The 21,569-nt window shown below is 52.3% G+C and overlaps 1 protein-coding gene across 5 annotated transcripts in view; it reads left to right on the top strand.

Annotated features, from left to right (window-relative positions):
• Ankrd27 (ankyrin repeat domain 27) overlaps positions 1-21,569 on the top strand; it is a 55,011-nt gene that overhangs the window by 23,876 nt on the left and 9,566 nt on the right. For 3 of the 5 annotated variants that reach the window (XM_045153933.1, XM_045153936.1, XM_045153934.1), the window contains 17 exons: positions 169-323; positions 1,173-1,232; positions 1,318-1,371; positions 1,453-1,518; positions 1,611-1,687; positions 2,894-3,015; positions 5,109-5,187; positions 5,824-5,956; positions 10,617-10,709; positions 12,167-12,300; positions 12,662-12,744; positions 13,038-13,153; positions 14,530-14,622; positions 16,285-16,482; positions 18,894-18,953; positions 19,066-19,185; positions 21,091-21,135. In XM_045153933.1, coding sequence (XP_045009868.1) covers positions 169-323; positions 1,173-1,232; positions 1,318-1,371; positions 1,453-1,518; positions 1,611-1,687; positions 2,894-3,015; positions 5,109-5,187; positions 5,824-5,956; positions 10,617-10,709; positions 12,167-12,300; positions 12,662-12,744; positions 13,038-13,153; positions 14,530-14,622; positions 16,285-16,482; positions 18,894-18,953; positions 19,066-19,185; positions 21,091-21,135 — 1,688 coding nt within the window. Of the gene's footprint in view, positions 1-168; positions 364-1,172; positions 1,233-1,317; positions 1,372-1,452; positions 1,519-1,610; positions 1,688-2,893; positions 3,016-5,108; positions 5,188-5,823; positions 5,957-10,616; positions 10,710-12,166; positions 12,301-12,661; positions 12,745-13,037; positions 13,154-14,529; positions 14,623-16,284; positions 16,483-18,893; positions 18,954-19,065; positions 19,186-21,090; positions 21,136-21,569 lie in introns of those variants that run through there. The other 2 variants (XM_045153935.1, XM_045153937.1) reach the window with 2 other exon arrangements.

Below are 21,569 nucleotides of genomic sequence, written 5' to 3' on the forward strand. Positions count from 1 at the left end.
CTCTGAGCAGTATCGTGACATCAGGAAAGGCCCTTGCCTCCTTTTGTCCTGTCCCCAGCCGTCCTCCCTCGGAAGATGGTGCTCCAGGCTTGTGGGGATAGGACAGAGATAGATAGCACTTTTCCTGTTGGGAACTCAGCCAGCCTGACCCTCGCCTCTTTTTTTCAGAAGAGCCTTCTGCATCCTCAGATCCCTTTTCTCTGAAAACCATTGAAGATGTGAGAGAATTTTTGGGAAGGCACTCTGAGAGATTTGACAGGAACATCGCCTCTTTCCATCGAACGTTTCGAGAATGCGAAAGGAAGAGCCTCCGCCACCACATAGTCAGTCATGTGCCCTCCCTGCCTGACTGGCCTGTCTCAGGCCAGTCCTCAGTCCCTGGTCATCCCCAGCGTGCCCCAGAGCTTTACTGGATGCTATTTTTGTGGCTGGAAGTTTTGTTAAAATGTTTCTGCTGTCAGGCTGGGGATATGGTTCAGTGGTTAAAGGTACTTGCTTGCAAAGCCTGCTGGCCCGGGCTTGATTCCCTAGTCCTCATGTAAAGCCAAATGCACAAAGTGCCACATGTGTCTGGAGTTCCTTTGCAATGGCAGAGGCCCAGGAGCACCTGTTCTTTTTCCCTCCCTCCCTCTCTCTCTCAAATAAAAAATATTTTTAAAATGTTTCAGAAAATGTAGTATACATCATCATGAAAATTTAGAAGTCTTGGAGCAATCTCAAAGTGAGTGTTAACAAACAGCAGGAATCCTCCCCTCAACTTAATGTGGCCACCTATGTTAACATCAGGGTGGCTTTATTCCATATATATATATATATATATATATATATATATATATATATATATATAATCATCTGAGAGAGAGATGGTAGGGTCTCTTGTCACTGCAGATGAACTCCAGACGCATGTACCACTTTGTGCATCTGGCTTTAATGTAAGTACCTGGAATCAAACCCAGGCCAGCAGGTTTTGCAAGCAAGTGCCTTTAACCACTGAGCCATCTCTTCATCCCCTGTTCTTACTTTTAACACTTATACACCCCTCCAAAAATTAAGTTATTTGATATAGCTTGCATTGCCCCTTAAAGCTTTCCCCCCAGGAAGTAGCTTTTGTGGGACGTTTGCTCCCTCTGGCTCTGGTGGTAAGAGAGGCCTCTCTCTGCTCTGTCACACAGGACTCAGTGAATGCCCTCTACACCAGATGTCTCCAGCAGCTTCTCAGAGACTCTCATTTGGTAAGCCGAGGCACTTCCAGAAGAAAGAGCTGCAGACAGCCGCCTTTCACTGCAGCTCTGTAACTGCGTTTTTCTTGCATTCTAGAAGGTGCTTGCCAAGCAGGAGGCCCAGATGAACCTGATGAAGCAAGCTGTAGAGGTGAGGGGACAGAGGAGTGCTGTGGCTCAGAGGCACCCCACGCCCTCGCACACCCTGAGCCTGGGTCCTTTGGTTTCACAGATGTATGTCCATCACGATATTTACGACCTGATCTTTAAATATGTGGGGACCATGGAGGCAAGCGAGGTAGGAGCACAGTCTTGTTCCTCCAGCATGGAAGAAGCCTTGTCTCCCTGTGCTTTCAAGGTATTTGAAGCTTCCTTAAAATCTATTGCTAGGATGCCACCTTTAACAAAATCACAAGAAGCCTTCAAGACCTTCAGCAGAAAGACATTGGCGTGAAACCTGAGTTCAGGTAAGCGTTTGCACAGCCACAGTGACGAGCAGCCCGGAGGCTGGGCGCTCTCCTCTCCCTGAAGCAGGTCTCGAAGTGGCAGTGGTGGTTACTGGCTGGCTGGGGTTACAGTCGAGGCTGTGCACTCGCTTGCAACTGAAGACAGACGGCTGACGTTGACCTATATCTGCTTTGTTGCTGTCCTGTCCCTGTGGGCCAGCGTGCCCACCGGGCGGGAGCCCAAGGGAACGGAGCTTTGTATAGCTGGATTCCCTCACCCGCCTGCCACAGAGGCATCTGCTTTTTAGTTAAGTCTCATTAGGGTGTGGAAGTATCTGGAACATTGACATTTAAGCTCCTTCCCCCTCTTGGGCTATTGCCCTCTGGGGCTAAGGATTTTAATTGTAATTTTAAGTTTTCATACTGTTAATTTATTGAGTCAAGATCTCAGTCTGTAGCCAAGTATATTAGTGATGGTTCTCTGGAGGAACACAGCCAATACAATGAATAAGCTGATGGGATATGGGTTGGGCAGTCCAGCAATAGCTGTCTGCAAGCTGGAGTGTCTGAGAGCTTGGTAGCTGCTCAGTCCACAAGGCAAGATGCCTCGCTGACACTGAGGGCCTGGAGGATTCCTGGAGAGCTGCTGGTCCTCAGTACACTTTGGAAGGCCCGAAACTGGGTTCCAGTGTCCACAGAGAATTGCAGCAGCCGGGACGAGGCACCCGCGGGCGTGTAGAACCCGGCGGATACGGATACCGGCACGCAGCGCGGCCAACGAAAGGCCCTGCGTTCCCCGGAGGCGCTCTGAGCACAGCCCGCCGCCCGCTCCGGGAGAAGGGCCCCTTCCTTCGCCAGTCCTTCCTGGAAACACGCTCGCAGATCCGCTGAGAGACGTGCCTCTCACTCGATTCCTAACATGATCAGTTCACAATATAATTTAAGGGGCATCTCGGGAACTCCCACGCCCCTGCCTTAGCCTCCCCGGTGCTGGGGTCACAGACCCATCCCCCACAGGCCGGGATCCAGATTTTTCTCTCAGTGCTTTCTAAACGTCCTGCGGAGCCCTTCTGTTTGGCCACTGACCCAAGTCAAGGCCCTTCTCATTCTCTGTTTTTGTTGGTCATTCCTTGAGGCGCTAAGAAATGTATAGGTCTGTTGTCGAGACAAGAAAGCGGGGCGCAGCCCCTGTGGCCTCCGGCTGTCACTGCCCAGGCTGTTTTGCAGCTTCAACATCCCCCGGGCGAAGAGGGAGCTGGCGCGGCTGAACCGGTGCACGTCCCCGCAGCAGAAGCTGCTGTGCCTGCGGAAGGCGGTGCAGCTCCTCACGCAGCCTCCCAGCCAGAAAGGTCCGTGCTCGGGGTGCGGCGGCAAGGGTGGGGACCCACACACAGGCGCAGAGGCCTGCCGAGGAGGGGCCCCTCAAAGGGGCTGAGGTTCCATGGAGAGTGCCATGAGCTGTGCGAGGCAGTTAGGGCCAGAAAACAGTGATGGAAGCAGTGGCCCCAAACCCAGCAAGTCCATTAGTGTGCATGTGGGGACTCGTCTCTGTGTTAGGCTGTCCCCACTAATTTGGTATTTGAAAATTCCAAGTGTAGAAAGTAAAACTGGCACTGAGGGTGTGGTTCAGCAAGGAGAGACCTTTCCTAGCTTGCTAGAGCCCCTCAGTTCCGTCCCCGTCAAAGACAAAGGAATCTTAAGCAACGATGAGTCAGGAGTAAGCAGGCCTATGTGTCTAGGGAGTGGTCTGCAAAGTGACTGTGGAGTTTGAATGTGACGTGTCCGCCGTGTCCTCATGTGTCTGTGATCAGGACTCATGCTCAGTCTCCAGCTCATGGCTGTTGGGGGGTGGAGCCCTGTTAGATGAGGCGTGTCTTGTAGGGCTGGCCTTGGGATGGTATAGCCCTGCTCCCCCTCGCCTAGAGCCTGGGTCACGCGGACTGTTTCTGGCCATGCTGCTTTTGCCTATGAGAGGAAGCTTTTCCGTGCAACTGTCAGCTGAAGTAAATCCTGCTCTCCCATGCACCACTCTGGTTTTACCCAGCAATGAGGGGGTGACTGGTGCAATGATGGTCTCATTCGGTGAGATAAGCAGCTGTGTATATGGCATGCTTTCTGGTATGTAGGTATGCGTGTATGTATGTATTTAGAGTCAAGGTCTCACTGTAGCCCAGTCTGACCTGGAACCTAACTCTGCATCCCAGGCCAGCCTCTAACTCATGATGGTCCGCCCACCTCACTCTCCCAAGTGCTTGGATTCAAGGTGTGTGCCACCACACCTGGCGCACACATGTGCTGCACTTTCAACAGCAGCAGGGACAGGGCTGGGGGCAGCTGTACACCCACCTGCGTGGTGGCCAGGTCCGCCGCCCGTCTCTAGGGAGCAGCAGTGGAGGCTCTCGGGAGGGAGGCCGAGTGGCCCAGTGGGCAGGGCCATTCACCACGTGCTCCTCTCCACTGCTTGAACTTTGCTTCCTTACTCAGAGGGCCACGCTCTGTGGCCCGGGCTGGCTTGGCCCGCCCCTAGCTGGGATGGTATCTGTGCGCCACCTCCCTGGGCTGCTTGTATTTTACTTACTGCTGAGCTGGGATGGGACTCAGGCCTCCACCTCCGTGAGGAGAGCGCACCGTCACTGAACTGCAGCCCCTGTTCCTGGTACTGCTTGAAAGTTTTTTTTTTTTTTTTTTTTTTCCGATGTAGGGTCTCACTCTAGCTCAGGCTGACCTGGAATTCACTATGTCATCTCAGGGTGGCCTCGAACTCGTGATGATCCTCCTATCTCTGCCTCCTAAATGCTGGGATTAAATGCATGCACCACCACACCTGGCTCCTGTTTGAATTTTTAAAACATGTGAATGAATTACTTAAAATTTCAGAATGTTAAAAAAAAAAGTTCAGTGAAGCTTCAGGTGTTAAAGGAAGGGTCCTCAGACAGAGAGGGGCTGGTGGTGGCAGCTCTGGGCACGTTTCCTTTGATGCCACTGTCACTGCCTCCCTGGGCTTTGTGACCCATCCAGGAGACTGTGGAGGACAGGTTGACTTCTCGTCACCTTCCTTTGCACATGCTATAAACATGATGCTTTTTTGGTGTGTGTGTGTTTCACATGTACACATAGCATATGTAGCATGTAGGTATCGTGTATGTAGTCTGTGGGCTCTGTTTCACCCAGGCTGGTCTCAAACTCATGTTCCTCTTGCCTCAGGCTCCCAAGAGATCACAGGTGTGTGCCACTTCACCAGCCAGCGGTGCCTGTCTTTTGTCACCTTGACTCTAGTGTCTGGTCAGGACTATAAGGGAAAGTGGGCAGTTCATTTTCTCCCCGATGTAAAACGTTACTGGAGTGTGGTTTTGTTTGTTGGTGGTGGTGGGGAGCTTACACGCCTCCCCCCCACCCCCGTTTGCGCCTTACAATGGCTTTGAACATATCCTTCGCCTTGCAGTGAACTTGGAGACGATGTGTGCTGATGATCTTCTCTCAGTCCTGCTGTATTTGCTGGTGAAGACAGAGATCCCTAACTGGTAACAGTGTGTTGTGAAAATATCATTTGGGGATTTAGATGGTTGTTTTGTTTTGTTTTGTTTTGAGAGCAGAGTCTCACTATGTAGTCCAGGCTGGCCTCGAACACTCAGCCTTTTTATTTCAGCCTCTGAGTTCTGGGATTACGGGTGTGTTACACCACACTTAAACTAAAATACTTTCCTAATGTAGCAGCCAGGTGTAACTCCAGAAGAAGCTGCCTTTAACTGCGCACATCTTAGGAGCCAGGTGCTGTGCCTCCCCCGTCCTGCAGGGATGGCTCCCCTTCCATGTAAAGATGGGGAAGCTGAGGCCTAGAGAGCTTCTCTCATTGTGGAGCCTGTGACTTGTCTGTTGCTGAGCAGGAAGCTGGTTCCGGCTCTTCCTTCCCACAGGAATCTGTAGTTCATTGTACAGTAATGACTTTCTGAAAACTAGCCTGTTTCGGGGAAGTAACAAGTAGTTTGACCTCACTTCACATACTCTGCAGAGGGCTTGAGGGGCAGCGGTCTTAGCCCCCCTCCCCTGACCCAGCAAACGGACTTACTAATGGTCTTTGTTAAAGCAAAAGCATTGCTTTTTGCAGAAGTGTTAATTAGGAATCTGGCGGTAACACTTCTTTTTCTTCTTTTTGTCAGGATGGCAAATTTGAGCTATATCAAAAACTTCCGCTTCAGCAGCTCTGCAAAAGATGAGTTGGGATACTGCCTGACTTCGTTTGAGGCTGCGGTGGAGTATGTCCGACAAGGAAGTCTCTCCGTGAAGCCGTCTGTAAGAGCTCCCTGCTGTCCCCCTTCCTTTGTGGGTGCTGTGGCACCTCTGTTCGGTGCTGGGCTTGGCTGTGGGGAGGAAGTCTGTGGTTTTCCTAGAATGGGGCCTCAGCTGCTTGAGGGCTATGGAGCTTGAAAACCACCCAGGAAACTGAACGGTCACCTCTAATTGCTTATAGACGTTGGAGGGTTACTGTTGAGATTCATGTTGTTTAATACCTTGCTTCATTAACCCCCGCCAGTCCCCAAAGCACAGGCATGGGGAAGGAAGCCAGGCGTGATGAACCTAGGTTTCTTGAGGGTGATGGGCAAGACATGATTATTAGTCATTATTAATCACTTGAAGAATCAGTGGCCTTATTGCTGTTTCGTTGGCTGGTCGGTGAGCTTTGACCAGAGGAAGTGGTGGTATTTCTAGGTGAGTTGTGAGCCTGTTGTAGTAGACACTGACCAGCAAAACTTGATATCAGTCAGAAATCTCCAAGCTAAAGTCAGGAAATCGTGGGTGGTGGCAGTGTAAGCCAAAAGTCCCCAGCACGCGGGTGCCTTGAGGCTCCATGATCGCTGTGAGTTCAAGGTCAGCCGGGCTCTGAGTTAGACCCTTTCTGAGAAAAACTAAACAAAATAATCAATTTCTTTTTTTTTTTTTTTTTTTTGGTTTTTCGAGGTAGGGTCTCACTCTGGTCCAGGCTGACCTGGAATTAACTCTGTCATCTCAGGGTGGCCTTGAACTCATGGCAATCCTCCTACCTCTGCCTCCCGAGTGCTGGGATTAAAGGCGTGCGCCACTACGCCCGGCATCAATTTCTTATTACAAATCAGAGTTCTGAGAATCGAAAGTTACATGGTTCCGATTCTCTGCTGAGGTTCATCAGGTGGAAACAAGCAGCGGCCTGTGCGGACGGATGTGCTTGTGTGAAAGCGTTTCCCACTGAGTGAGTTCATTATCAGCGTGCTGACGGACTTCCTAGTCTTTTTTCTATCCACATGCACCTTCTGCAATTGGAATTTCCCCCAGAGAAAGGAGGCTTCTTTTCCCCTTATTCAAAGACTAGTATTTGTTTGTAAATTGTACTAACGCTTGCTAAATGCTGTGAGGACAACGGAAGCCTCACAGAGGTCGCTTTCTTTACTTTCTGTATTTGCATTAGGCTCAGTCTGTTCAGGCTGGCGTTGAACTCACTCTATAGCCCAGCCTAGCCTTCAATTTGTCGTCCCCTTGCCTCCACTTCTCAAGTGCTGGGGCCTTGGTTCCTGGTTCTGGGGTCCTCACTGCTGGACAGAGCCCCTGGCTGGAAGCAGCCTGTGGGAGGAAAGGGTTTATCTCAGGCCTGCAGAGTGGAGAAGGTCCGTCGCGGCAGGAGAAGCTGGCTCACTCGCAGGCCTCACAGTGGGGGGTGGGGGCTGAGGGAGCACCCACACGCGACAGCGCCAGCCCGGGTGAACAGGATCGCCCGAGCCTGCCTTGCACCCGCCTGGCAGGGCTGGACGTAAGATCCGCCCGCAGCGACATGCCCACCAACAGGCTGTTGGAGACTCAAGTTACAAGGTCAATCTTAATAAAATGAATAAATAGTGCCCGAATCTATGTCTACGGGACCTTACATTCAAACCACCACACGGCGGATGACTTTGGTTAACATTTTTGGTATATATGTCTCTTCCCTTATGTATTTGCAATTGAATTCTGAGCCAGAGTTTGTGATCTTGCTTCTCAGCCCATATCCTGATGCAGTCACAGTGCTCAGTGTAGAGCTGGCTTCTGTCTGCCCTTGTTAGAGTTGGCACCCCAGTGGGCAGCTCTCCATTCTGAAATGGCCTTTCTAGACGAGTGCTCTGCTGCTGAGCCGCACCCTCCTACCTTTGTTTTATTTATTTATTTGTTTATTTTTGAGGTGGGTCACTCCTAATCTTCCTGTCTCAGCCTCTCTTGTGCTGGGGTGACAGGCCGTGCCACCGCACATGGCTGTGAACTGATTTATAATAAGCGGTATTTACCCATTCCCCAGGTAGGTCTCTACCGTTGTACTGCCTCTCCTGAGCACTCGTGCTTCCCAGAAGGGTCAGTACCAGCAGCAGTGCCTTTTATCCCCGCCCTCCAGATAGCAGAGCCGCTCAGAGAGCCCCAGATGGACCTGCTCAGCGGTGCCTTTGATGTTTCTCTGCCCGTAAGCTGCTCAGCTATAAGTCACTGCATAAAGCAGATTGATGGCGCTTTATATAGCTCTTAACAGCTGAGGGCAGAAATGGCTGGTTCTGAGGAGCTGGCGGCATTCATGGGGTCACATTAACTCTCCTCAGGAGTGTGGGTGTGAGGGATGCTGTGTGAAGAAAGACCCCAGGATGGTCCCTTCCCCGAGGAACTGTTGTTTCCATCTTCAGCTGAGCCAGCATGTGGAGGGTTGTAGAGAAGGAGCTGCATCCCACTGTGCTGCAGAGAGCTGAGTTCTTTGAGCATCGCCTGCCTCGACGCAATTTTTCCTTTACCTCCCACGTAGACTCTCATTCAGAAAGTTAAATGGTCATTGGACCAATTGCAGGTGCCTGTGAGCTTAGAAGCATTGCCCTAGAGATGATTTTGTGAAGAGTGCACAGGGCTGGGGGTTTGGCTGAACATTAGAGCACTTGTCTAGAATCCACAGTGAGGGGCTGGGGGTGTGGCTCAGTGGTAGAGCACTTGTCTAGAGTCCACAGTGAGGGGCTGGGGACGTGGCTCAGAGGTAGAGCACTTGTCTAGAATCCACAGTGAGGGGCTGGGGGTGTGGCTCAGTGGTAGAGCACTTGTCTAGAGTCCACAGTGAGGGGCTGGGGCGTGGCTCAGAGGTAGAGCACTTGTCTAGAATCCACAGTGAGGGGATGGGGGCGTGGCTCAGAGGTAGAGCACTTGTCTAGAATCCACAGTGAGGGGCTGGGGGCGTGGCTCAGAGGTAGAGCACTTGTCTAGAATCCACAGTGAGGGGCTGGGGCGTGGCTCAGAGGTAGAGCACTTGTCTAGAGTCCACAGTGAGGGGCTGGGGGCGTGGCTCAGAGGTAGAGCACTTGTCTAGAGTCCACAGTGAGGGGCTGGGGGCGTGGCTCAGAGGTAGAGCACTTGTCTAGAATCCACAGTGAGGGGCTGGGGGCGTGGCTCAGGGGTAGAGCACTTGTCTAGAATCCACAGTGAGGGGCTGGGGGCGTGGATCAGAGGTAGAGCACTTGTCTAGAATCCACAGTGAGGGGCTGGGGGCGTGGCTCAGAGGTAGAGCACTTGTCTAGAGTCCACAGTGAGGGGCTGGGGCGTGGCTCAGAGGTAGAGCACTTGTCTAGAATCCACAGTGAGGGGCTGGGGGCGTGGCTCAGAGGTAGAGCACTTGTCTAGAGTCCACAGTGAGGGGCTGGGGGTGTGGCTCAGAGGTAGAGCACTTGTCTAGAATCCACAGTGAGGGGCTGGGGCGTGGCTCAGAGGTAGAGCACTTGTCTAGAGTCCACAGTGAGGGGCTGGGGGTCGTGGCTCAGAGGTAGAGCACTTGTCTAGAATCCACAGTGAGGGGCTGGGGGCGTGGCTCAGGGGTAGAGCACTTGTCTAGAATCCACAGTGAGGGGCTGGGGGCGTGGCTCAGGGGTAGAGCACTTGTCTAGAATCCACAGTGAGGGGCTGGGGGTGTGGCTCAGAGGTAGAGCACTTGTCTAGAATCCACAGTGAGGGGCTGGGGGCGTGGCTCAGGGGTAGAGCACTTGTCTAGAATCCACAGTGAGGGGCTGGGGGCGTGGATCAGAGGTAGAGCACTTGTCTAGAATCCACAGTGAGGGGCTGGGGGCGTGGCTCAGGGGTAGAGCACTTGTCTAGAATCCACAGTGAGGGGTGGGTTCGTGGCTCAGAAGTAGAGCACTTGTCTAGAATCCACAGTGAGGGGCTGGGGGCATGGTTTGATGTCAGAGTCCCTGCCTAGCATGCATAAGGTCATGCCTTCTATCTCCAGCCCCATAAGTAAATACCAAATGAAACAAAATACTGCCTTTTGATGCTTATTGTCTCAAATGCTACATGTGTCCACAGGATTTCAACCGTCATGCCAGTAATGTGGTAATGATATGTAAATAAATGGGGTAATAAAGTAAGCACACTTTCTAGATTATTATGTCCTTCTGGTTGGAGGTGAGGGGATTCTCTCTCAGAATTCACCAGTGTTTTCCTGGATTTTCTGCCAGTGAGCTGCTTGTCCGATTCTTTGAGTGTGGTCACGAGGCAGGGCGCTTAGGAAGTAGAGACCAGCATGTCCCATGGTTGTCCTGTCTTCAGCCCTGATGACCGTGGTGGGTGGAGAGGAGGGGGAGGGCCAGGCAGGCATTGGGACAGGGACTGAGAGGCGCTGGGGAGGAGCCCGATGTTAGTTTGGACGATGATGGCGTGTGCATGGCACATTCCACGTGCGGAGGTGGCACATTCCACGGCAATGTCGTCCTGCTGTCCCAGACCTCGCTCTTCAGAACCTCCATTCCCAAGCTCTGCTCCCTGCCTGGGGAGACGATTGGTGTCAGCGAGTAGATCAGGAGTGGGGAAGAGCCCCTGTGGATCCTGTCCTGTGTCCAGCGTCAGGGATTGCGCGTGGGCCTTCCTTGCCGAGATCTGCACAGAGGGCCTGCGATGTGTGCTGACCAAGGTGGTGTGGTGTTTCCAACAGGAGTCTGAGGGATTTGGTGACAGACTGGTCCTTAAGCAGAGGATGAGCTTGCTGTCCCAGATGACTTCAACACCCATTGACTGCCTGTTTCAGGTAAGATACCAGCTCGTCTTTGGAGGCAGAGACACACTGTCTTAGCGTTGCTCCTTCAGTGTCTGTATGAAATCCCTCAGCTTGCCCTGCATTAACACTGGGGTTGATTTTCTGTCTCTCTGGAGGGGTGGTAGGAATGCTCTCTGCTCAGATGCTCCCTGTACCCGCAGGGCTGGTGGGGTGCGTGAGGGTGGGCCTGTTTGGGGAAGCCCACTGATGCTTGTAGGCTCCTGGAACGTTGGCAGGTCCCTTCCTGGGAGCACATCTGTGAGTCACAGGGCCAAGCGGCTCTCATACCCCAGGCCTAGTTGCACTTGGTGACCCGCAGGTTGGCGCTGAGGCGCGCGCTCTGCCTCTGGGCAGGTACACCACTGCTGAGTCATGCTTCCAGCCCTTGGCGCTTTGAGACAAGGTCTGGCTAGGTGGCCTAGGCTGGCCTTCAAGTCATGATTCTCCTGCCTCATCTCCTTAATCCGCCACCGCACTAGGCAGGACTGTGGGTTTTTTAGTGTATTTTTCTTTTAATGTCAAAATCCGCAGTGAGGTTCTGAGATGGATCGTATGCCCCTTTCTTACTGCTTTGGAATTTTTTTTTCACGTTGCTTTATTTTATTTTTATTTTTAAAAATTATTTATTTATTTATTTATTTGAGAGAGAAGGGAGGGGGCAGAGAATGGGCACATTTCAGGGCCTCTAGCCACTGAAAACCAACTCCAAACGCATGCGCCACCTTGTGCCTCTGGTTTATGTGGGTCCTGGGGAATTGAACCTGGGTCCTTAGGCTTCAAGCAAGTGCCTTAACCACTAAGCCATCTCTCCAGCCCCGTTTCATTTTTTCATTTATGGAAAATGTCTACATCTACAGAAGTTTTAGTATGATGTGTATGTGGCCACGTAGCCCTACCCGGTCTTGTTTCGTCTCTGTCTCCATTCAGTGTCTTCGTCTGCCCAAAGAATCTTAAAGAAATTTCAGAGAGCAAGCAAGCCATGTTAGCTATAAGCACACCGATCATTGCTTTATGAAGTTTCTCAGCCCCAGTCATGGTGGCCTAGGCCTGTAATCTCCGCCACTTGGTCATCTGAGGCAGGAGAATTACATACCTGGGCAACTTAGTGAGCTCGTATCTGAAAATACAAAAAGGGCCAGGAGTGGTGGAGCACGCCTTTAACCCCAGCACTCAGGAGGCAGAGGTAGGAGGTTCGCTGTGAGTTTGAAGCCACCCTGAGACTACATAGTGAGTTCTAGGTCAGCCTGGGCTAGAGTGAGACCCTACCTTGGAAAAACAAATACAAAAAGGTCTAGGAGCCAGGATGTAGCTCCTTGGCAGAGCATTTGTTTAGGGTGTGTGAGGCCCCAAGTTCAACCCCCCACCATGGAAAAACAAAACCGAACAGCCACTACTTAAAAAGCAAGTGACGCCTTCAAGTTGACAGCATTTGGGATACTGTTCTGTAGCACATCATGTCTGGTAACCAAAAAGAAGTAGAAAGACTTCTGGGCCAAGAAGACCAAGACCAGAACAAAGATGCCATCCAAAAGATGTGTCACCCTCTGTGCTTCTGCGAGGACTGCGAGAAGCTGGTGTCTGGGTGAGAGCGGGCGCTCAGGCTGCGGTGCCAGCGTGAGGAGATGTGGGGCATGATGGGACTTGCCGCGGGACTGAGTGAGGCTTTGCTCCCAGTGCCTCTCAGGGGCCTCCTGTGTCGTGGGCAGCCAGTGTTGTCTGTCTCAGTGGCATGTCAGGTGGCACAGAGGGTGTAAAACGTCTGCTTCTGGGTGTTGAGGTGGGGAAGGACACTGTAGCCCTGGGCATTCGTTCCTCGCCCTGAAGGGGAGTGGGAGGCGGTGGCATCCTGAGCTTCTCTTCTGGTCCCAGGACCCTGCTTTGTGCAGCGAGAGGCTCCGTGCCCTGTTCCCCGGTGCAGTGTTCGAGTCTTCCTTCTGTTGCAGGAGGCTGAATGACCCGTCAGTTGTCACTCCTTTCTCCAGAGATGACAGGGGTCACACGCCCCTCCACGTGGCTGCTCTCTGTGGTAGGTGGTCTTAGGCTGCTGTCTCCCATGGGTGAGTGAGGCAAACGGGTGGTGGAGAGGGCCATATCCCTCTGGATAGGAAGCAGAGACTGGCCAACGTCTGCCAGTTCTTCTGTGTGTGTGTGTGTGTGTGTGTGTGTGTGTGCTCGTGCGTTTGGGAGCATGTGTGTGGAGGGCACAACCGTGGGTGTCTACTTGAGGTGCTGTCCACCTTTCCTGAGGGCTCACTGGCCAGGAGCTCCTCAGTTAGGCCGGGCTGTCTGTCTTTACCGAGAAGTCCTTGTGTTGTGCAGGGCAGGCGTCCCTCATCGACCTCCTCGTGTCCAAGGGTGCTGGGGTGAATGCCACGGACTACCACGGGTCCACTCCACTGCACCTGGCGTGCCAGAGAGGCTACCAGAGCGCGACGGTGAGAGGCGGGGGGCCGTGGTGAGCTCTGCCGCGAGGTGGCCGTGGTGGGTGGCAGTGCCAGGCCGGGCAGGTCTCCCCGTGCCGTGCCCCTCTCGTCCCTGTGGGCTCTGTGGCTGCCAGTCATTGGGAACCAGGAAGCTGAGACACCTGGGGGACAGAGCCCTCGGGTTGAGAAGCTTCCAGACCGTCGGGGGGGAGGCCCGAGGGCCCACCTCGAGGGTTATTCCTCAGGTGCCGAGCAGCAGGTAGTCCCGCTGGCCCCGAGCTCACCAGCTGGGCTGGACTGTGTGGGGCAGCGCTAGGCCGTCTTCAAGCGTCCACACACATTCCTCTGCCCTCTTACGTCAAGAGCAGCAGCCTGATGTTACCAGGACACAGGCTGAGTGTCCCTTCTAAGGGCTTGGAATTGTCTTGGATTTCAGATTATATTGGATTTTGGAATATTGGCACATTATGAAATATCTTGAACACAAAATTCATTCAGTTTTTCTTTTCTTTCCTTTTCTTTTCTCCCTGTTCCTCCCCCCCCCCCTTTTTTTTTTTTTGTTTTCGAGGTAGGGTCTCACTCTAGCCCAAGCTGACCTGGAATTCACTATGTAGTCCCAGGGTGGCCTCGAACTCACAGTGATCTACCTCTGCCTCCCAAGGGCTGGGATTAAAGGCGTGCACCACCACACCACCACGCCCGGCCCCCCTTTCTATTTTTGAGGTGCATGTGAGACAGGGCCTCGCTCTGAGCCCAGGCTGACCTCACACAAGTGGCATCCTGCTGCGCTGGCCTCCCAGGCGCTAGGGCTCCAGGTGTGCGCCCCTCCCACCTCCATTTTGCTTGCTACGTACTTTACACAGAGCCCGGAGGTGACTTTACATAATCTTGTACCTGTGCCGCCTCCTCACCGCATCAGCACATGTCACACGCCACTGTCACATGTGGTCAGGTGTGGAATTTCCCACGTGGGTTGTGTCAGAGCTCAAGAAGTTTCAGATTTTAGGAGCTGGGGCACAGCTCAGTGGGAGGGCGTCTTCCTAGCATGGCTAAGGAGCCAGGTTCCATCCCCAGCACTGCAAAAAACAAAGATTTTGAGCCAGGCATGGCAACGAATCCCAGCATGTGGGAGGCAGATGTAGGAGGATACCTGTGAGTTCGAGGCCAACCTGGACCTAAAGGATTCCAGGTCAGCTTTGGCTAGAGTGACACCTTAACCTCGGGGTGTGGGGGGAGAGAATATTTTGGAGCAGTTGGGCTGTTGGGTTTGTGGAGTAGGTGTGTTTAGCCAGTCTAAGTGGATTTTAGATATGGTGTGGACCTGGTTTGGTTGTGACCCCATCCTGTGCTGGGGCTCAGTGGCTGTCTCCCTGTCTCTCCACTGTCAGCTGCTGCTGCTGCACCACAAAGCCAGCCCCGAGGCACAGGACAACAACGGCAACACCCCGCTCCACCTGGCCTGTACCTACGGGCATGAAGACGTAAGTGGCGCCTGCTCTCCCCAGAGCAGCTCTTCTCTGTTTCTCACCCGTGGACAAATGAGAACTTCTCTTATTCAGCACTGTGTTTTGTGTTTGTAATTATTGGAACATAAAATGTGTAATTTTTTAAAATTAAAAACATTTAAGATAATATTACAGGTGCTGCGTGGAGTCACTGAAACCTAAAACCTAATTGCGCATAACCATTTCTTGAAGTTAAGTCGTCGGCGCTCATTCATGCTGCTATTTGCCTCTTAACTTCGTGTATTCAAAACTTCTGTTTGATAGTAACATGTAGAGATTTGAGTTTTCTATTTTTTCTTGCTATTTTACTGTGTGTCATGGTTTGTAACACACCCTCTCTCTTCACACTTATACAAATAGATTTGGATACCTAGAGAGCTGCGTGGTTGGCGTACAAAAATGAGATCATTCCCTCTACTTCTGTTTTCTTGAGATAGGATTGTGCCGTATAGCCCAAAATAGCCTTGACTTCACAGTCCTGTCTCAGCCTCTTTAGTGTGCTTTAGGATTACAGGTGTGAGGCATGACACTCAGCCTCATTTCTTATTGCTTTTAGTTTTCCAGAAAAGTACTCTACCACTGAGCCCCGCCCCTAGCACCTTCACTGGTGAATTCTAGACAAGTGCTCTACCTCTGAGCCACGCCCCCAGCCCTCACTGTGGATTCTAGACAAGTGCTCTACCTCTGAGCCACACCCCCAGCCCCTCACTGTGGATTCTAGACAAGTGCTCTACCTTTGAGCCACACCCCCAGCTCCTCACTGTGGAATCTAGACAAGTGCTCTACCACTGAACCACGCCCCAGCCCCTCACTGTGGATTCTAGACAAGTGCTCTACCTTTGAGCCACACCCCCAGCTCCTCACTGTGGAATCTAGACAAGTGCTCTACCTCTGAGCCACGCCCCCAGCCCTTCACTGTGGATTCTAGACAAGTGCTCTACCTCTGAGCCACGCCCCCAGCTCCTCACTGTGGAATCTAGACAAGTGCTCTACCTCTGAACCACGCCCCCAGCCCCTCACTGTGGATTCTAGACAAGTGCTCTACCTCTGAGCCACGGCCCCAGCCCCTCACTGTGGATTCTAGATAAGTGCTCTACCTCTGAGCCTCACCCCCGGCCCCTCACTGTGGACTCTAGACAAGTGCTGTACCTCTGAGCCACGCCCCCAGCCCCTCATTGTGGCTTCTAGACAAGTGCTCTACCTCTGAGCCATGGCCCCAGCCCCTCACTGTGGCTTCTAGACAAGTGCTCTACCTCTGAGCCATGGCCCCAGCCCCTCACTGTGGATTCTAGACAAGTGCTCTACCTCTGAGCCACGCCCCCAGCCCCTCATTGTGGCTTCTAGACAAGTGCTCTACCTCTGAGCCACGCCCCCAGCCCCTCACTGTGGGTTCTAGACAATGCTCTACCACTGTACCACCAGACATGTTTCTGCTGCTGAGCCAGTTGGATTCTTTTGAAAAACTGTGGTGTCTTGATTAGTAGATGTGGAACCTATGAATTGTAACTGCCCATTCTTGTCCTATTACGTGGTAGGGGGAGCCTTGGTTATACCGGGATATGGCCCGTGGTTAAGCAGGCACGGATGTTGCCTGTGGCTTGGCGTGCTGGGGAACGGTGGTGTTCTGCTGTCTTGCAGTGTGTGAAGGCGCTGGTTTACTATGATGCACAGTCATGCAGACTGGATGTTGGTAACGAGAAAGGAGACACAGCCCTTCACCTCGCTGCACGTTGGGGTTACCAGGGCATCATAGAGACTTTGCTGCAGAACGGAGCCCCCACAGAGATCCAGAACAGACGGAAAGAAACGCCGCTGCAGTGTGCATTGAACTCAAAGGTAGCTTTCTCTGTGTCTGAGCAGAGCTACTGAAAAGCAGCCGGTACCCACACGCCGGCCTTGCTGTGTGTTAGCGCTTGAGAGGTCTTGGCCTACACCTTCCCTGCTACACGGGGACATGGGTGGTGGTGGGCCTCACTTGTGTGTGCGATTTTCACTTTTGTTAGCAGTTTCTCAGTGTTGTTCTTGGAGCTGCGTCCCGCACACAGCTGGTCCCAGCCCAAGTGCTATGGATCACAGTGAATGGACCAGGTGGAGAGGGGGCCGTAGCCCTGGACAAGACAGGCAGAGAGAGGGCTGAAAAGGTGGCTCTGCAGTTAAAGTCACTTGCTTGCAAAGTCTGCTGGCCAGGGTTCAGTTCCCCAGCCACAAACATAAGCCAGATGCAAAAAAGTGGTGCAAGTGTCTGATACTTGTTCACAGAGGCAAGAGACCCTGGTATATGCATGTCACACACACCACGTGCGTGTGTGCACACATGCATGCAAACAAATAAATACAAATTAAAGAGAAAAGAAAAGAGAAAGTGAGGGATGGAACAATATGCACCCAAGGTCTATTTTCTGTTACTTCAACTTCTGCTTCTAGAAAACTTGATTCTTACTGAGCCAGTTTTTACTTTTTGAGACAGCGTCTCGCTGTGCAGCCTTGTCTAGCCTGGAACTTGCTGTGTGACCCAGGCTGTCCCGAAAGCCATGCTCCTCTTACCTTTGCCTCTACAGGGCTGCGATTGTAGCCTGCACCACCATGCCTAGGCAGAAGATTGTTAAAAGCCATTCAGCTTAAGTCTCGGATGGGAAGTAAGGAACAGGTTTCCAGAAACCAGAAGAATAATGGTCTTTGTTCCAGCATCTCAGAGAGCTTAGCAAACTACGTTCTAGGTTTTGTGGAAAATAGAATTTGTGACAGTGAGATTAGATATTTGGCTGAAATTGTTACTTGATTTATTAGGTCTCAGAGCCTGGACCCTGCTAGCCAACAGTTAGCTGGGCTTTGCCACCTGTCCTCAATAGTCAAGATTCAAAAGATAAGTAATGGGCTGGAGAGATGGCTTAGTGGTTAAAGCACTTGCTTGAGGAGCCTAAGGACCCAGGTTTGATTCCCCAGTACCCACATAAGCCAAATGCACAAAGTGGTGCATGTGTCTGGAGTTTGTTAGAAGTCCTGGCATGCCCTTTCTATCTGTCTATCTCCCTCTGTCAAATAGATAAATAAAATATAATAAAAAAAGACAACACTGAAATGCAGACAGAGAAGGTAGGTTATTCATTGTGGTCGCAATGTGAAGAGGAATACATATATAACAAGGTCCAGTAACTCTCTTTTTCCTCCAAATCAGTCTTCAGGGGTTCCAACAGGTCTCAGTTTAAATAGAAGGCACGAGGTATGCGTTGCTGAGCAGACCTGGTCCAGGTGTGGTCCCACATTATCTCTTCTCCAGTCTTTCCTGCACGGTGGTCTGACAGGTTTACTGAACTGTGACATTTCTTTCCAAGTTACAAGCTCTTCCTCTGCCTGGCAGCATGCCTTTCACTTTGCCCAGCATGAGATTCCTGGGGAGATTTCAGTTCCCCTGGTCTGATAGCAAACTGGAGGGGCCCGAGGGTCTCTTCAGCACATCCTTACTCCTGCCAGTGTGGCCACAAGAGTTCTTTCTTTACTCTTCTGTTATGCTGAGGAGCCAACCAAGGGCCTCAGGCAAGTCCTCTCCTGCTGAGCTATGTTCCTCCACCTCTCAATTTTTATTTTTTGTTTTCTTTGCTCCTCTTTTGTTTGTTTGTTTTTCAAGGTAGGGTCTCACTCTAGCCCAGGCTGACCTGGCTTTCACTCCGTAGTCTCAGGACGTCCTTGAACTCACTGCGATCCTCCTACCTCTGTCTCCCGAGTGCTGGGGTTAGAGGTGTGCGTCACCACATCCAGCTCTTCTTGGCTTTTTTTGAGACAAGGTCTCACTGTCTTTTTTTTTTTTTTTCCGTTTATTTTATTTATTTATCTGAGCACAACAGACAGAGAGAGGAAGAGGCAGAGAGAGAGAGAATGGGTACACCAGGGCTTCCAGCCACTGCAGACGAACTCCAGGCGCGTGCGCCCCCTTGTGGCTAACGTGGGTCCTGGGGAATTGAGCCTCGAACTGGGGTCCTTATGCTTCACAGGCCAGCGCTTAACCGCTAAGCCATCTCTCCAGCTCAGGTCTCACTGTCTTAATTCAAGCTAGCCTTGAGCCTGCAGCAGTCCTCCTGCTTCAGTCTGGACTTACAGACGTGCACTGTCACGCCCAGCCTTCGTCTTTGGGTTGGTGATGGTGTTGCTGCAGGACCAGAGGCTCCTGCCCATGGGCACAGGCAGGCAAAGGGGCCAGGGACACTGATAGCTTGTTTCAGCCCATCTTATTCGATGTTTATCCCCCCCAGATTCTGTCTGTAATGGAAGCTCACCACCTGTCCTTGGAAAGGATGCTGAAGCCTGTGGAGGTATGTCTGCGGGGCTTTGCTGGTTGGTGACTCTGGAGATCAAGTGTCTGTCCACTGCGCCTCACGTGTCTGTGTGCCTGTCTCTCCTCTCGCCTGGGTCGCTTTCCTGCAGCTTCCTGCACAGTCCCCTCCACGCTCCAAGGACTCCATCAGTCAGGGCTCCTCAGCCTCTGGCTTTTCCTCCGTGTCCACAAGCTCCAGACAAGAGGAGATGAAGAAGGACTACCGGGAGGTGAGCCTTCAGGAGGGAGGACCTAGTGCTGTGGTGGCCAGCGGGAGAGCTGTGCGCTGACCCCACTGCCTGCCAGCCTGCCCTCCGGTAACTGAGGCAGCTGGTGTCTGCCAAGGCCACGGTCAGGGCCGTCGAGATGGGCCCGGCTGTCTCCTGCTGTTCACCTCTTCTGGAACATCCAGCATCTTCTTTCCACAGCAGGCTGCATGGAGGAGTAGACATAGCTATAGATATCGCGTGTGTGTGTGTGTGTGTGTGTGTGTGTGTGTGTGTACACATCCATACCTATATCTATCATCTGTCTACACACACACACACACACACACACACACACACACACACACGAAGGAAAGAGAGTGAGGTGCATAGAGACAGAGAAACCCTAGAGTAAGAAACATGAGCAAGAAACACAGATAGGGCCGGGCGTGGTGGCACATACCTTTAATCCCAGCACTCAGGAGGCAGGGGTAGGAGGATCGCCATGAGTTTAAGGCCATCCTGAGACGACATCGTGAATTCTAGGTCAGCCTGGGCTACAGTGAGACCCTACTTTGAAAAAGAAAAGAAAGAACAGAAGGAAGAAAGAAAGGAGATTATATTCCAAGAAAAGTCAAGTAAAACTACCTGCAAGTCCTAGTTTGCACTCCTAAAAGCTGATTATAGCCCATCTTTTCCTGTTGTCTTAACACTTGTCCAGTGCCAGCCCAAGAGCAGTGTCTCATTTTTTATCGGAAAAGTGCACCAGTATGTGACTGTTCCCTAGCCCCTGAGTGGGGAATCCAGCGAGCTGTGTCTCCATGCAGACGCACAAGGAAAGCCAAGATACAGCATGCGCTGTCTGTCAGAGACCTGCGGGTGTGCTTGGGAAGCTCTCCGCCCCCTTGGCCTCTCAGCTGGTGCATTGTGAGAGCTCAGTGTATACAGAACTGAGTCAGGGCGGCTGCCTTCTTCCAACGTGAGTTCAGCCGGGCCAGGAGCGAGTATCAGGTTTGCCATAGAAGACTCTGAGATGGTTTCCTTGGGCTCGAGGTTTCATTTAATGCCACCGAGAGAGAGGCATGGTTCAGAGCAGGAGGGAAGAGGATGGAAGGGGACTGGACTCACAACCAAGAGGAAAGGGGTAGGTAGAAGGAAACTATAAAAGCCCAGGGCAGAGGACAGGAACCGAGGGAGGGAGGGAGGGTAGCGGGAAGTTGTGAACTGAGCGGGAGAGGACCGAACAAAAGGAAGAGGAAGAGGAAGAGGAAGAAGAGGGCGTGTGCCGCGGGAGAGCGGCTCGGGGACAGGGCCTGTGAGGCCTTTGCAGTGAAGGAAGGAAAAGCTGGGGCCGAGGCGATTCTGCAGCGCGCGGAGCCTGTCGTGGCCAGGCTGGCTGGAGACCCTGCTGGACTCTTTCTGGGGAAATGAGACATTTGAAGTCTCAATTTCTACAGCAGGAGACGGTCCAGCGCCTTAGAGCCCTGAGCATGGCCAGCTGGGAGGGGGTGGGGGCGGGTTCAAGGCCAGCCTGGACAACTGAGACCCTGTCTCCAAGATGTAGAGGGCCGGGGCCAGAGCTCGGGAGGCGAGTACTTGCTTGGCACCAGGGAGCCCTGGGCTCAGTCTTCAGTACCGTAAGTAAATGTGGCGAAAACAACGCAAGTGCTCCTGTGTCCACGTTACCATCATCTCACCTTCCCGTGTGATGGGCAGTTATGTTTTCCATTCCATAAGCGGGTTCTGTGCTCCCCAGAAGAGCATCCTGGGTGAACAGTTTTTGGGGTGTGCTTAAAAGGTATCGACCCGTCAGGACACCCCATACTTGAAGTTTCAACAAATGAAGGCTGCTCTACTGTCAGAATGTTTATATTGTGTCTGTCTTTATCATTAAAATTCCTTTAACATTGTTTCTTTCCTGTCATTAAGGTAGAAAAACTTTTAAGAGCAGTTGCCGATGGAGATCTAGAAATGGTAAGTTTCTAGAAAAGTGTGTTTATTTCTCTTACCACTGTGGCAAGACGCCTGGAAGCAGTAACTGCAGAGAGGGCTATTCTGCCTCAGTTCCGACTTCAGTGTGAAGTGCTGGGGAAGGAGCCGTGGTGGCGGCGGCGGCGGTGGTGGTGGGTGGTGGTGGTGGTGGGTGGGTGGGTGACACCAGGCAGGGCAGCGCATAGAGACTGCACCTGGAAGCCGAGAGAAGGTGGGAGCCAGGGGCCAGGGCAAACCTGACGGCCTGCCTCTAGTGACCTGCTTGTGTCGGCCAGGTCCACCTCTGAAAGGCTGTGGAAGGCTTCAGAACAGCACAGCAGCCCGGGACAGAGCTTTCAAAACATGAGCCTGTGGGGAACATTCGAGACTGAATCCCAACAAAGAACTTTCTCTAAAGCCCACTCTCAGTTTAAAGC

The sequence above is a fragment of the Jaculus jaculus genome, chromosome 7, assembly GCF_020740685.1.
Source record: "Jaculus jaculus isolate mJacJac1 chromosome 7, mJacJac1.mat.Y.cur, whole genome shotgun sequence".
In the NCBI taxonomy this organism is placed as follows: Eukaryota; Metazoa; Chordata; class Mammalia; order Rodentia; family Dipodidae; genus Jaculus; species Jaculus jaculus.